General features: G+C 35.5%; 1 protein-coding gene across 5 annotated transcripts in view; it reads right to left on the minus strand.

The window, feature by feature from the left end:
• SOX5 (SRY-box transcription factor 5) overlaps nucleotides 1–17124 on the minus strand; it is a 393300-nt gene that overhangs the window by 276452 nt on the left and 99724 nt on the right. For 4 of the 5 annotated variants that reach the window (XM_036866199.1, XM_036866200.1, XM_036866198.1 and 1 more), the window contains exon 3: nucleotides 15095–15305. In XM_036866199.1, the coding sequence (XP_036722094.1) occupies nucleotides 15095–15305 (211 nt within the window). Of the gene's footprint in view, nucleotides 1–1101; nucleotides 1177–15094; nucleotides 15306–17124 lie in introns of those variants that run through there. The other variant, XM_036866201.1, reaches the window with a different exon arrangement.

Consider the following 17124-nt stretch of genomic DNA (forward strand, 5'->3'; position numbering starts at 1 on the left):
GTTCCTTCTTAATGATTCCCATGAGCTGTAAGGAGAAAAGACTAAATAACCACAACAGCAAGGTGGCCGTCCTCCGTCCGGCAACTCAGAACAAGCAGAGCTAAACTAAAGCACTGAGGGGGCAAAACAAGCACACGTCTAATTCTGGTCCATTTTACTCTGCCACTGGACATGACTTCTGCCGGGAGTCTGGAGTGCTGTCCTGTATGTGAAGGCTGAGAACCGACCTCTCCTATTCACAGGGTACTGCTCTCAACATTGCTACCTCCCTGTTTAGGTGTTTTCCTTCCCTTAAACATGGTATCTCGACAGAGGTGAAAAATACTAACAGTGCCGGAGCAAAGACTGAAGCAGAAACATTAGGGTTAAAAAACAGAGATAGAAAACAAAACTCCAAAGGGAGAAGGGTGCATTTTGTTCATTTCTACCACTTTCTGCTTCCAAGTCTTCCATTTGACTAATGTCACATGATGGTGTATAAACTTTTCATGCAAATTTCTACAAAGCATAACTTCTCAGAAAAGAAAGGCCTATGAAACAGAGATTTAATTCATCTTGAAACAGCAAATCATTTCTTATCTATTAACACACAAAATACCAGCCTAGAAGCACTGTCCTGTTATAATAAACAGACGTCTTCGATTATGACATGCTCTCCCAGCTACTGATCTCTTCTGTAATTATACTATGCAATGAGCACGGCACTGATATTATACTAATATGTAGGGAGGAGAGAACTTAAACACAAATTAAATCAAGGCTCAATATTTCAGTGAAACTTACATAAGGACTGAGAACAAATGGTCTGTTTATTAGAAGGAAGTAAAAAGATGATTTTATAATATCTCATTTTCTATTTCTAATTAAAAAGTTTAGAAATGAAATCTGTCTTAGACTTCTAGTCTCTTAACTGTCCATTTCAAACAAATTAGATAAAACTGTTTATCATGTTTCATAATCACCTGTACTTGTCATATTAATAGCAATAACAATCTTCAAAAAAACATTTTATATAGACAGGTTGCAAAGAAAAGAGAATGGCAAATAGAAAACTTTTTTCTACAGACAAAAGGATAAAGTTCAAGAAAAGGTTCCTCTCACCCTTTTGCAGAACTGTCAAACAACTTCTATTGACCAAGAATAGCACACAGTAAACACACCAAACAAAAGAAATGATGAAAGATGTATTTACTTGTTCAGGGCTTTTATTTTTCTTTCTATTTCATATACACCCACTGAACAGTCTGCATTGTGTTAATAAATAACCAGTAGCAACCTAAGTGAACAGAGTAGGGGTTTCTATGATGCTGTCAGGTACCAGACAGTTGCTTGGCACTGCTGATACAGTGCTCTACACGTGAGTTGTATGACCGCATATAAAAGAGAGCATATAGGTTAATGGATGGATCCTTTTACCTCTTAGATACAATGGGAGGAAAGGAAGAAAAGTTGTAAAAAAAAATGGTTAGCTTTTTGGAATTGTCCAACCCTTTCAATTTGGGAAGGAACAAATCAATTTTACGGACCATGTCCTGCCAGAGTAATCTTTTACCAGATAACTTGCTGTAGTTATTTGGAAACCTGCTAAACTGTAACTCCAAACTCTTCAACACTTAAGTGATTTTTCAAATTGTTTCCAATGTTGGCTCCATGCTTTATTCCATATATATATGAATTCAAATTTGAAATATTCTGAAGAAAATTTTGTTTCTATTTTCTAAAATATGAAAAAAAGTCCAAATAATATGCATGAATTGGAACTAAAATCCATAAGCTCAGTGATCAGCGTGTTAAAAGTTTACCTCATTTATGACATTAAATACTCAAACAAGATAGCTACTCTGTTTCGTCAGCCTGACACATTTTCAGTGTTTTGAGCTTACTCTTCATTAAAGTTTGTTTCCAAATGTTCCGTGACAGTCTTTCCAAAAGCCACGAGAAAAGTCTAACATAAATGAAAATAAGCTAAAGCCAGAAAACATCAGAGTAAAAGTGAAATTATATACATACACACACACACACACACTGTGTGTGTGTGTACGTATATATATATATATATATATATATATATTTATTTATTTATTTATTTATTTATTTATTACTTATTGTCTCATAAATGGTTTCTATATGATATGTAGATGACCTGAAAAGATATATGAATAAAAGTTGGCTTTCAAATTCAGGGCATAAAGAAAGGGCATTAGCTCTGAATTCTACATAAGATCTCCCCCTCAGTGTCAAAACTCCATCATCCAAAAGTGGGAGCACGGAGCACAATCTGGTATCCAAAGATTATCGACATGTAGGAAAAACTATCTTAATCAACCCAAATATCCAGGTCATATGCTCATTCTGTTCTGCCCTAGCCTCACTGCTCCCTCACGATCTTGGCCATATTTTTCTTCAACATTAAGGGTGGTTAAGGAGGGCACACTGGGAGTCCTTGAGGTCTCAGAACTCTGGGAGCAGGTGGCAAAGGAAACTCTGAGTGAGCTCTCCACCGACTCTAGTGCTGTCCGTGCCTTCCCCATAAGCAACTCCTATTAAAAAAAAAAGACCAAGCATCCACTAGAACAAAACCAAGCAGGCCCATTTAATTAGGGCATTTGCTCGATATCCACTTCTTCATGTGAAACACACAGACACATGGGCCTAGGAGGTCTGATTAATTTTAATATGCACAGTCGTGACAAGTGCCTCAGGGGTAACTGAGTGAAAAGCACACACGCGCACAAACACACAAAATCCTCCAGCTAGTCGAGTCTGACAAATCAGCTTCAGAAAAATGCTGTGTGTGTTCCCCAGATTAGAGTGTTAAGATTCAGCAAGGGCCTGAACCTTTAATGTGAGGGAAAAGAGGCCTCAGAAACAGGTGGCTGGCTCTTCACTCTTGAATAAGTGATATCTCCAAAAGCTGTGGCACATGAGCAGCAAGAAGGGCTGGCACCTTCCCCTAATGTCCATGTCCAGCCTGGGTCAATGGGTGTTTTTTAAGTGCTCCATGCATTATAACTCAAAGTCTGGACCCAAGGGTTTTAGTTATGGACAAGGAAAACAGGGGTACCTCATTTATCTGAAAGGTTTAGGAAATATTAGAAACATTTGGGTAAAGACAAGCTTGCAATGATTTTCACAGTCCTGTTGGTAGATAAACTCACGTATAAGCAGGAATCAAATAGTACTCTTCTTATGTAACAAATAGCCACCTGAAAAAAGAATGCCGCCTTGATTGTTCACAGAAGGATGAACATCAAGGACATAGTCTTAAATATGATTACATTTTATTAACAAAAGTACAAGTTCTAATTGAAAAGAAAAATATAAGCTTTCTTGGCCGAATGGGATTCTTGTACAGACAGCCCTGGATCTCAGTTCAGGGACCTCCTACTCTAAAGAAGATCCCCCAAAGGCAATCCCTGAGCCATTACAATCCAAGTCAGAAGGTCTTTTGAGAAAATATAAATTAATTTTCTGTAACACTTAATGAAATCAACAATATCAAGATAAACCGCTGTGATGGATCCCGCTTGAAACGAAGAGGAGCGTGAATACGTTTCACTCTAGTGTTGAAAAATTACAAGGTTTCAGACTCAGTGTACTCTGTGCTAAAGTTAAAGCACTTATTCCTAAAGACATAGGTTCTACAGCATTTGAGGGTGTCTTCTTTAAAAAATAAACTCTTTTATCATCATTTTATGAGTGTCGATTTCCATACAGTGGTGCCTTGGAAAAGGGTGCCTGGAAGTTAGACCCCAGCAGGCTCAACAAGAAGAGACATTTTCCGGTGACAGACTGCATAGACAAACACGTAGCCACAATGCATTAGGAGTAGCCTCCAACAGCGGTGGGAGTGCGAGGAACAAAACTTAAAAGGGCTCAACTGAAAAGTACCCTTGTTTGTCCTTCAGTGGAACAGCACTTACAAAACCTCTTCAACATGTACTTTGTCAAAAGGACAGTGAGTAACTAAACAAAAGCAACTCAAACCTCTGCCAATTAAAGTATCTTTAGGCTTTTCTCCTGATCCTTTCAGTTTTTACTTTTCCCACCTCATCAAATGTGGCTTTAAAATAAGAGTGAATTTCAAAGTGAATTTCAATATTCTTAATTTAACAGAATGCTTTGGGATTTTGAATTTAGGAAAGCCAATCTCCATAATTTCCTTATAAAAATAATAATTAAAAAATGGTAAAATTAGGGGGTAATTTTGAATTCCAATTTCAACTTATCTGTTAACGTAATATGGTTCAATTTAAATTCTAAAGGGCTGCTCAACAACAGATATTTAAAGTAAAAGAGCAGGCATTGTGATTTATAATGTAAACTCAAACATCAAACATTCAATGCCTGTAGGGATGTTCACAAGACCAAATATCATGCACCAGGGGCCTGTTTTTTCCACAGAATAATTATATATAATGCCGTAGCACAGCAGAGATGAAAATACACTGCTTATAATATCTACTTTAGGACCCCTAAAATACATCTTAAAACAAGGAGAAAAAGCTTTATATCCATTTAGAGAATCTAATGGGTCTATATGTCAACACATTTATAATAGAAATTAAAAGTCCATTAACACATAATTATTTGGGGGGAAAAAAAACACAAGTAAAGTACCACAGAAGGTACAAGCAACTAAATTGAATTATTTTCAATACATGTGACAGAAGCAAATATCAAAAAGATACTTTACACAAGAATATTCATACATATTTTTAAGTTGTAAGACAGCATAATTCATGACCAAGAATTTACACTTTTTTGTTTCATAAACATACAGTTATAAACTTAAAAAGTGTCCAGCCCAATCCTAGAATGGTATACATGGAGTTAAGAGGAAGTTTTTTGGCATTTGCCACTGAGAATTTGTAGTATACTGACTGCATGGTGTCAGGGTGATATCCACTGAACAATATTCCCTGCTGTATCTGCTGGAGAGAAAGAAAGAGAAAGAGACAGAGAGACAGACAGTCAGGCAGAGACAGAGAGAGACAGAGCGAGAGACAAAATTGATGACAATAAAACTCCCAATATTTTCTTCACCCAGTGATGGTCTCTGGTCTGTAGGTGACTCTGAGGGTGAAGTCTTGAGATATGTCACAATATATACTTTTCCAAACTCATTCCATTATTTTATTAGTTCTTACAAAAAGAGAACTTTTTTGTGAATTCTGTACTAAAAGCAATGAACTGTTTCATGTAAAGTAACACTGGGTGACTTTGGTAATAGGTTATGCCTTTAGGGTCTTGTAATATAAAATTGTGAGCAAAGATTTTTTTGAAGAAGTTCAGGAAAAAAGTCCCAATTGTGTAAATGATGACAAAGTCTAGTTCTAGTAGAAACAAAATTTCACAAATAAACGCAGTATCTCACACACAAGGGGTACACTCATCGTGGTGTAACAATTTTGGAGGTGTGGGCATCATACTCTAAGAAGGAAGAACACTGACAGATACAGATGCTAAATAAAACCAAGCATATGTGGGATCAGAAAGGAGGACTACACACATACCCACATGTACACACAAAAGGAATGAAAAGAAAAAAAATCAAAATGGGGAGGAAAGGAAGAACAAATGAGAGAAAGCTAAAATCTTAGAAAATTATGAAACTTTTGGCCAAGGGAGCCTTCAATTATCTTTGTCTTCAGTACACATTCACATTTATTGTAGAAATAAGAATATAAGAAATCCGCACACCCAATGTTAAATTGCTTCTCCTAGTCTCATATTGGTCACATTTTGCAATTTTATCCGTATCAATATGGAGAAATCTTCTTTCTTTTTGAAAAGTAATTCTTCAGGTACAAACTTGCCTAACCATATTTTATTTAGGGAAATTTATATAAATAAACTTCAAAACAACTAGCTATCCTAGGATTTTTATGAATGTTGGGTTTGTCGTTTTTGTTGTGGATTACATATCCTAAATTTCCAGAATTTTGCAGGTCTGAACCAGAATTTTTCAGTATATGTAAGTATCCTGGGAAAGCATCACTGGAGCCATATTATGTTTCTGGTATGCCTAAAGTAACAATGTTTCTAACCAGCCAAGACGTGGTAATGACAATAACTGGTACAATTCCAAGTTGGTTATAATTTATAAAGTACTTTCATGTGCATTACCTCATTTGTTCCCTTCAACAACCCTCTGATGAAAGTAGGGCAGTTAGATTTGCCAACAAAGGACAGATATGCATTACATTAACACAATTACTACAGCAATTTAAAGGCAGGTAAATATAATGTCTTTTATAATATAAATTATAAAGTAGATGCTCAGTTTTATGCAAAGAAATCCTTATTTAAATTTAAAAGCTGCATTTCCCTCAAATGTGGTAAAACAGATACAGTGACATTCCCAAATACTGCTAAATACTTACAAGTTAATGCTTCAAAATTGATCAGAGACTAAACGATATTGATATATATCTTACACACAGTAATCGGTGGCAGACCCAGTACTACAGCTCAAACCCTGACTCACAGCGCAGTTACTCTTTTTCATCATGAATTGATTTGAAAGTCAGATAAGAACTACGAACTAGGTCTCAAAAAAACGCACAAATATACATATTGTCCCCATTTTGCATACAATTTCCAGGATTTATAAGCCCTCTGAAGGAACTCCTGAATCCTGAGATTGGAAACTCTCCCATTGAGGGACCATCTTAGAGTCCCTGAAAGACTGGAGGGAACAAGGAAGGAGTTGAGTCAGTTACTTTTCTTTGACTACAGGCCTCCGGAGATGAACTGTGGGGGGGCGGGGGTGGTGTGGTGGAGTGATAGATCCAACTGTAGCCTGCTAGCATCTTGAGCTCGTCGTAAGAAATAATAACTCTCTCTCGCATGCCAGCTCTGTCCTAGAAAAGAGTGCTGGTCTCCATTATGATGAAACACTATTAAAGAACCATTTACAGCATCGAATTCTGGAAAATTATTCACAGATCAATTCACTCTTTACTTTGCCCATAGCAGTGGGGAAAATTGTAATCTGTGGCCACAAATTCATAGATAATGCCAATATATTAGCAATACTACAGTTATTTCAAAGATTAAAGTGACCATAAAATATATAAAGTTTTTGTTATGTGTGTATTTTAGTTTTGTATCCTGGATCTTAATACCTAGCTTTGTGACCCAGGACAATACTTTAACCTCTAAGTCACAGGAAGAATTTAAAGTAATGATCTCAAAGATTCAATAATGACAAGAAGGATGGAGAGGACAAGATGAATGAGATAAACAGGTAGGGAGGTTAACTGAGTAGGACATGAAGAAAAGAGGGCAGTAAAAACAGAAGGCGGGAACTTCCCTGGTGGTGCAGCGGTTGGGAATCTGCCTGCCAATGCAGGGGACACGGGTTCGATCCCTGGTCCGGGAGGATCCCACATGCCGTGGAGCAACTAAGCCCATGGGCCACAACTGCTGAGCCTGCGCTCCACAACTACTGAGCCCGTGTGCTGCAACTACCGAAGCCCGCGTGCCTAGAGCCCGTGCTCCACAACAAGAGAAGCCACTGCAATGAGAAGCCCTCACACCACAACAAAGAGTAGCCCCAGCTCGCCGCAACTAGAGAAAGCCTGTGAGCAGTAACGAGGACCCAATGCAGCCAAAAATAAATAAATAAATATTTTTTTAAAAACAAAAAAACAGAAGGCGAGCAATGAAATCTACTCAATTTTTAGGGGAGTGTTAGCAAAGGCTAAGAATGTCAATTAGTGGGTGGACCGTCATCCACAGGTAACACAATCACCTATCATGCACCAAGTTCATTATTAGGAAGTGGAGAGGCACAGATAATCAAACCAAGAACTCATTTCAACGTTCACATACAGCTGTGGAAGACAGCAGGTAAATAAACAATGATGGTAATGTGGTCAGAACTAACAGAGATGAGTTATGTTAGCAGTGTAGACTAAACCAAATTCTGACAAAGGTGTTCAGAGAAGGTGCTGAGTATTAAAAGGTGCATATAAATTCATTAGGTGGATAAGACAGGGTATGATATTTAAGGTAGAGGAAACCGCATATGAAAAGGCAGAGTAGTATTAAAAATACAGAGTGTTGAGAGAACTGCATGCAGTTTCTTAAATAAAGACAGCATGAGAACATGTACCTTAGAGAATGGTGGAAAGTAAGGTTAAGGGGATAAAAGGGTCGGGTCTTGCGTTCAATGCCAAGTAGTTTTGTGGATGAAAAGAAGTTCGTTCTAATTCTAGTTCCTCCATATGACAAGAACATGAACAAGTTACTAAGACTTGATTTTTAATTTTTAAGATAAGAAATAATACCAGCTTCGGAGTTTCTGAGGATTAAATGAGGTAGCTCACATAACATCTGGCAGAAGAGTCGTGTATTTATTAAGGTCTTTCCTCTCCTTTTCCCAAGACAGCAATGGGGTAACACTGAAGCAGTATAAACGTCCTTTCAACAAATATTTTAAATATTTAGTATGTGCACTATCCTCACCCTTAAGGAGTTTAATATAGGGGAAGAAACTTGACAAATAAATGGACAGTCATAATACCGTTAAGTAACTAACAATGGAGGGAGGCAAGTAACAGTTCTTAAAAAGATGAAAAAGTTAATGCAGTGAGTGTAAATAACTCTTTCTTGCAACTTGGACTTGGAGAAATGAGGAACAGAATTACAGATAGAGGGGATGGGAATCAAGAAAAGGTGTTGTTTGTTGTGTTTCTAGGAGGAAGAGATATAAATAAGCTGAAAAGGTCATTCCAAAGAGACATAGGAGTACTATAGATATTAATATAGGAAAGTTAAAATATGAAGCCTGTTATAATCTTGTATCTAAAAGGATTCTATTTTAAATGAGATATATAAAGTTCTCATCAAAGTAAAAATTACTTGCACCTGCACTGTTCTGAGCCTAAGGTTTGAATGAAAATCAAAGTCTGGATCTGACCCCTAAATTTAAAGGCTGATCTGTAGTTATAGACTATCCCTAGCTACCTGGAACTTGAGAACATAGGACATTTGTGGATACCCATCTATCTTGGCTTTAGTAGCTAAATTAAGATAGCTGGTTGTCTTAGATTTGTTCAAATTTAATTTAATGATCAATGATATACTCTTTAAAACTAAGATGGGGTGATGACATTATTTCTAAAAGAATCAAGACAGAGAAAGTAAAGAATACCAGAAGGTATGACGTAACTGAACTGGAAAAAAAAGGCACCCGGACCTGTAGGATGTTCACTGGATTCTCATTCTAGCTTTAACACTACCTTGCTGTGTGATCTCAAGTACATCTCTAACTCAGTTCTCTCTCTCTCTCTCGAAATGAGGAGAGAGGGCTAAAATGTGTCTACATTTTATTCCAATTCCGAATTTCTATTATGCCAAACTAGTTTGCTCCCAGACATTCTTCTAAAACAAGTTTTTCTTAAGATATCTTCCAAGGCATTTTTTTTTAACACTTTAAAATCAAACAGTTTAAACTGAGTTGATTTTCAATTAAAGTTTTCTGGAAATTTGACCATTGAGGAATCAGAAATTTACTTTAGCAGAAATTATGGAATACTACTTTCTTATTCAATATTTCAAAGGAATTTAGGGACACATGTGTTAATGTGTAACATTAAACTATTACTGGCAAAATTCCTAATTAGAAAAAACAGTGTAAGTAGTGATTAAGGGCATGAATTTTAGTTTAAGGTTGACTTCAGTTTGAATAATGACCCGACAGTCATCCTGTGACATATTTAATCATCAATTTCCTCATCTGAAAATGGAGATAATAAGAAACAGAATATTTAGTTCATGTGTATGGCATTTCCTGAAATTGGAATAGCTATACATAATAGCCCTGGTTATGAGGTTTATGTAAAGATTAAATAAACTATTTCATATAAAGTACTTAACACTATCATTAACACATGATATGCACTTAATATACGCAACCAACCAAATACATATCATTTATTCAAGGCCTTGATATAGGAATAATGTATCACATATTATGATATTAAACCTTGTCATTCTTAACTCCTAAGTCTAATAGTTAAAAAAACCAACTGATAGAGCATAGTTACTGCCAAATATAAGATATATGTTACATAGGTCAGACATTTTGAACTGAAAATTTACTATGAACTTTGGCAGGTTCCACATCAGTTAAAGTGTCACTGGACAAATGAGAAACTTCAGCACAAGAACTTTTTAAGTAATGACAGACAAAAATTCTGATGGAGGAAAAAGATACAAACAAAAATATATAAATATATTTTCTCCTATTTATAACTTTTAATATATTTTAATTAATTGCTTGAAAAGATAAGCTAGCTCGAATAAAAGAGCCATTTTTTCTTTGACCCATATGCAAATCTAATTTTCTTTCTAACCATTTTACCTCGGTGGCCTCCTTTTGTACGACACACTATTCTCTTCTAACTTCTGAATTTCTGCTAGTTTGCTGTTGGCAGGGATAAGGTCGGAAATAATACGGACTTTCTATTGAAATCTGCATTCCCCCCCAATGAGAGGAAGCAAAGGCATGAATATGGCACCCTCATAATGATTTAGCTGGGGCTTAATGAAATTTTCATCACAACCTGCTGTTCATTTTAATGGCCTTTGAAAAACAATGGAAAACATAGCTTGAGGGAAGAAAAGATTTTTCCGTAGCAGATATCTGTCAGCTTAACATTTAGTTCCATTCACTCTCTATTCTCCTCATCCCGATATTACTGCCCTCATCACAGAACTATAACAATGTTTTGTACTTCATTAAATTTATTCCTGTGTATTTTATTCTTTTGATGTTATACTACATCACAGAACTACAGATCACTTGTTTGTACTGTATGCAGTGTCACTGTCCTGATGTTTGGCTAATGTCAGGTTTTGGTGCCCATTCTCATGTCTAACCATACCCTTTAATTAGTGGAGTTTTTAATCAGTTTGAATAATGACCCCAACAGTCACCCTGTGACATATTCAATCATCAGTTTCCTCATCTGAAAATAGAGATAATAAGAATCAGAATATTTAGAATGTAACTTTCCACTTGCTGTGGAGACTTTCACATATCTCCCTAGATATATTTCTCCCTTTTTCTCTTTTTGCAGTTAAAAAAAAATAGAAAGAAATTTCCTTTAACACTCTATTCCTTTTCTATGATACAATTTTCTGCCATGTTATTATTTTTTTTTCTTGGTGATTAAGATCACCACTTTACTCAGATACATAAATTGCTCCTTGATAAATCTCCGAATAGTTGCAGTTACTAAATATTCTTACAAGAGCAAATTTCTTCATCAATAAAAGTGAGTCTAATTTCTCCAAAGAAGACATACAGATGGCCAATGGGCACATGAAAAGATGTTCAACATCACTAATATTAGAGAAATGCAAATCAAAACTACCATGAGGTACCACCTCACACCAATCAGAATGGCCATAATTAAAAAGTCTACGAATAGTAAATGCTACAGAGGGTGTGGAGAAAAGGGAACCCTCCTGCACCATTGGTGGGAATGTGAGTTGGTGCAACCACCATGGAGAACAGTATGGAGGTTCCTCAGAAAACTAAAAATAGAGTTGCCGTATGGTCCAGCAGTCCCACTCCTGTGCATATATCCAGAGAAAACTCTAATTTGAAAAGATATATGCACCCCAAAGTTCATAGCAGTGCTATTTAAAATAGCCAATACATGGAAGCAACCTAAACGTCTACTGACAGACGAATGGATAAAGAAGATGGGGTATATACGTATATACAATGGAATACTACTCAGCTATAAACAAGAATGAAATAATGCCATTTGCAGCAACATGTATGGATCTAGAGATTATCACACTTAGTGAAGTCAGTCAGAAAGAGAGAGACAAATACCACAGGACATCACTTATATGTGGAATCTATAAAATGACACAAATGAACTTATTTGCAAAAGAGAAACAGACTCGCAGATATAGAAAACAAACTTACCAAAGGGGAAAGGGGGTGGGGGAGGGGTAATTAGGAGTTTGGGATTATCAGACACAAACTAGTATACATAAAATAGATAAACAGCAAGGTCTTACTGCATAGCACAGGGAGCTATATTCAATATCCTGTGATAAACCATAATAGAAAAGAATATTATAAATAAGCATAACTGAATCAATTTGCTATACACCAGAAACTAACACATTGTAAATCACCTATACTTCAACTGTAAGTAAGTAAATAAATAAATAACTGTGAGTCTACTTATATTTCTGTGTACTCAAAGCACATCTAGGAATCTTGTGTACGTAAACATAACACCATCTTAGTGGTTGTGTATTCATACAAAAACTATCTTTCTGGGACTCAGGCTTTTAGATGCTTGGCATGTTCAACCTATATGCCAGTCTTCCATAAAGACTATCTCTGTATTTTCTCAATATCTTTATATTACTCAATAACAAGTCACTCTTGAGCTGAGCTTTTAATATATTTGTAGGAAGGAAAGTACAAAAAAAGAGCTGTGGGAAATACAGTAATGAAAACAGTCTAATGTCCACACACATAATGATATTTCTTTGTGTCAACTCTTTCTGCCATGGATGCTCTATCTCTGTTCTTTTGCCTGTGTAGCTATAATTTTCTCCTAATTCCCAGTACCTCTGAATGTTTCCTGCTAAGCAAATTGGGAAGCACTGTCTCCTGCCCTTTTTCCTGTTAGGAATTATTCGTTTGGCCTCGGCCTGTCATATGCTTCCAAATTAAGAGTCTGTGCACCCACTTGGAAGGAAGCTCACATGAAACACTGAGGGAATACCAAGGCCCTAAAAGAAATGACGCCTCAGTAGCAAAGAGCACACTTCATATCCAGATCTTGCTTTCTAACACCATTCTCCAATAAAAGGAACCAGGGCTTCTTAGAGAAATGGCTTATTCTAGGACTGGGAGAAGGAAAGATACAAGATGAATCTGCAGCATCTTATAGTACCAGAAAGTAAAGAAGCGTTCAAAAAAAAAAAAAAACCACCATCACAGTAGTATGTCAAAGTGACAGAGAAGGAGCCGCCAATGACCAAAGCCGGAACAATGTGACTAACAAAATAAAAAATTGTATTATAACTCAAAGTATAAAATAAACATCCATGAGTTCATACTGATATAAATAAGTGATTGAATAAGTAAATGATAGAGAAGAGATAAATCTCCAATAAAGAATAAATCCAAATAAATTTCTCGATGATTCACTGTGAAGGATGGGGATCAAGGTTCCCTAACTCCTTAAATGTGGGTTGTACACAGCACCTTCCTTCCGTACAGTAAGGTACAGAAAGGGGACAGGGAGGCTTTACAGTGGAGAAACCTGACAAACACTGTTATCAGCCAGGTGATCAAGGTCAACAACAACATTCGTAAGTCGCATAGTAAGTATGTACTCTTGATGTGATATGACAAGAATGGTACTTGGTTTCTGTGGTCTCTCTACCCAAACCCACAATCCCAGTTTAATCATGAGAAAACCACCAGACAAATTCTAATAGAGGGGCATTCTACAATATATCTGAACAGTATTCCTCAAAATTTTCAAGGTTATCAAAAACAAGAACAGTCTGAGAAACTGTTGCAGCCAAAAGGAGCCCAAGGAGACACCACAACTAAACAGCTAAATGTAATCTGTTATGTGATGGCATCCTAGAAGAGAAAGAGCACACGGTGAAAACTAAAGAAATCTGAATAAACTATGGACTTTAATTAATAATGCTGTATCACAACATAAAAGATGCAAAATAATTTTAAATGCAGAAAGTTAATCATGAAAAATGAATAGCATATGTAAAAATAAAGAAAAAGAAAACTATCATAAAGATGTTATACCAGAAAGCTATGATTCTGGGTGATTTTTATCTTCTTCCTTTTAATTTTTCTGTTTTTTAAACAACTCTCATAGTAAGAAAATACTATTTTTACTATCAGGAAAAAATGCAGCACATTAAAAGAAAAAGGTTGTGTGGGTCCTCCTCAAAACTCCATTTTTATCTCCATGCAGATTAGAGCCAAAAAGTCTTTGGCTGACTAGATTATCTCCAAAATTCCTTCCAACTGTAAGATCATGTGAATTACATAAATTTTAACTAAAATCCATGTCCCAGCTATGCATCTGGTAGAGACCCAGAAATATTTAATTACCACATGACTCCAAATACTGGTTAACATACATTTTGCGCCAGATATAATTTACCAGTGTCCTAACAACAGTTATAAATAGTGTTAAATAGTATAAATGCAGTATATTTTTGGTGTAAAGCATGTCTTTTTATGTCACTGTTTTATGTTTGTTTGTTTTAATTTTCCATCTGACTCTGAAATAAATAGGAGGCATGTTCTTGTGTGCAACGTGGCATCCGTGTTTAGGATGGACATAGGTTTTAAACAGGAGTTAGTAAACATCTGTAACATAAAGGATGACTATCTGTTATTCATAAATTATACAGTTTGCATCAATCGTTTTACTAGTTTGTTTGCTTTCATTTTAAGATTAGACCATGAGCATTATCACCTGTAGGATACTATCTGTAAGTATTAAAGAAATTTAGAAAATGAAATCTTAAAAGAAAGGCATCCTGGAAGTTGAAAAAATGGGAACCTCAGCTGAGCTAACAGAGAATCACTACTTTGCAAATACACAATACTTCTAACCATACTAATTTTAGACTATACAAAAAATCGACCGACCTGTCTAGGCAGTCTAAGATGCATTAATGTATAAAGGTTATAAAATGTAACAAAGTTGTAAAATGGCCCTGGTGGGGAAGCACAAACTAAACTGCAGATATCTGGCAGGTAGGTGGTGACTGTCCTGGGCTCTTCTGCCACTTTGTATTCTTGAACCTTTAAGTTTTACTCAACCACAACTTACTCGTGTGAAAATAAGGAAGACATCACAACAAAAATTAATGATTTATAAAATTGGGGTTAGACGTATAAACATGTTTCTAAAAAAAAAATACTATCCATCTTCATTGCATTAGGTTTCTTCCAATTTAACCTTGAGAGTACATCAGAAAAGGGAGCTAGAAGTTAAAATCAAACCATTAAAATCAGGAGATTGGCAACAACTTTGTTTTCTTTTCCATCCTTTACCTTCTGGCTCATTTTTGATGAGCTCTTCCATTTTCCTCTGCTTCAAGGTGTCAACAACATCAGCTAAGCTGCCTTTGCGCCGCTCAGGAGTCCCCAGGGCTGTACTAGACAAGGACTCGCCACTCTGTCGCCCACCTTCTTCTGCCTTCTGAGGTGAGGTAGATGAGTTGTGTGGGGCAAATGAAGACATAACTTTATTGCCATCAACTTCCTGAAAGAGAAAGCAAAAGAAAAAAATATATATATATTTGTTTAAAATTCAGTTAGCTTTTAAATTTTAATTGGTTACATGGCTTATTCAGCTGCAACAGTGAAAAGTGAAATGTCACTCTGCAAGAGCAAAAGGAATAAAGAAATTTCAAAAAAGAATACATTAACTTTACAGGTTGACACTAGAGTGAGACAAAGATCAATTCATAGGAGAAGTAAAAATAAGATTCTCTCCCTTAGACTGAGTTCAAACAGCAATGTAGCCTTTCTACAAAGCCTATATGGATTAGATTTGTCTATTTTTTGCTTTTGTTTGAAAGTCTTAGATTTTCCTATGAACATTAAATGTAGTGGTCATCTGTAATAAATCTTCTCATGATATTATAATGTTTAAACAGATAACATTCTATATATTTAATTTTCTTTTTAATTTTAAGCAGCTGCCTGTTCTTTATGGTACTCCTAATTAAAGTAGGGTCCTCTTTTAGTTCTCCACCTTCCTCTCATGCTTTTAAGAAGACATCAGCCACCCAAGTGATTCTGACATCAGAGAAGTATACTGTAAATTCATTTCTGCTTATGCAGAAGCTATTTCCAATTCCATTTGTTATCTGAAGCACTGTTTCTGATGATAGATACCCTTTGCTGTTTTCCACTTTAAGCCTCATTTGCCCTAAAAAATAAAGTTTCTTGCAGACTTTGCCTCTTCATAATTGTGTACATGTATGAAAAGAACTTATTCTATAATTCTAAAAGGTAAACATACTTCTGGTATTCCTTTTGGCATTATTTTTCCCATAATTTCTAGTAGAACTTCAGCAATTTGTGTAATATCAGGGGTATATTTTGTATAAGCAGCACTAAATTGTGTTTTCAGAACTTTTCAAGAGAAATGATATTGAAATGACAAAGAAAAATTTATTTTCTTAAAGGTTTTCCTTGTATAATCTCTTACCTCCATAATCCTTTGACTTGCCACAAAGCAGAGCTTTTCTTAAAAATAAATCTGTATCCTAACATCTTTGAGGAAGTTAGTCTCCCCCAGGTTTATTTCTTAATTCTACAGCATTAAAAGTTTCCAATAAAATATATATGAGCGTGTGCATATTTAATATTCAGTATAATAGCTTATACCCGTGTTTACACATTTGTTCTCTATTTAAGACACGTTAATGAGGATCTGTTGACCCCAGAAAAATGACAAATCACACTGATTTGATATTTAATCTTTAAAAAATAATGCTAATATTTTTGACTAGATTAAAAATACTTGATAAAACTGTCATTCTAATTGTTTAAAATATATGAAAAATAGAGATGTCAACACAAATATAATCATAAACTGTTCATGTGATTTTTGTCAATGGATATTAGTGAGTACAGGGACATTAGCTATGGTACAAACATCAGTTTGTTGGGTGGGATCGAGTCAATGTGGGAAAAGCAAAAGTAAAAAATGTGTGCTAAAAGAATTTTCAAAATTATAATTCTAAACCACAAATGGTTTCCATTTCCTAAAAACAGAATATGCCTCTTACAATCACTGTTTCTTGATTGAATGCTCTATAGACAATACTTTCATAGATGAGTCTTAGCTTATAAGGTACTTGAATTTAGAAATCAATAGGCATAATGTAATAATTATAAGCCCCTGCAGGCTAAGTGAAAGTACACTTTTGTAATTATTTATTTAAAACCGACACATAAATACAAGCAAACACTTAAACACAGATACATACACACACAGACACCTCTGAAAGGGGCAATCACAAATTCATTCAGTAAACTAAGGAATGTTTTTATGAATGACCCATAATAAA

Source organism: Balaenoptera musculus, chromosome 10 (genome assembly GCF_009873245.2).
Source record: "Balaenoptera musculus isolate JJ_BM4_2016_0621 chromosome 10, mBalMus1.pri.v3, whole genome shotgun sequence".
In the NCBI taxonomy this organism is placed as follows: Eukaryota; Metazoa; Chordata; class Mammalia; order Artiodactyla; family Balaenopteridae; genus Balaenoptera; species Balaenoptera musculus.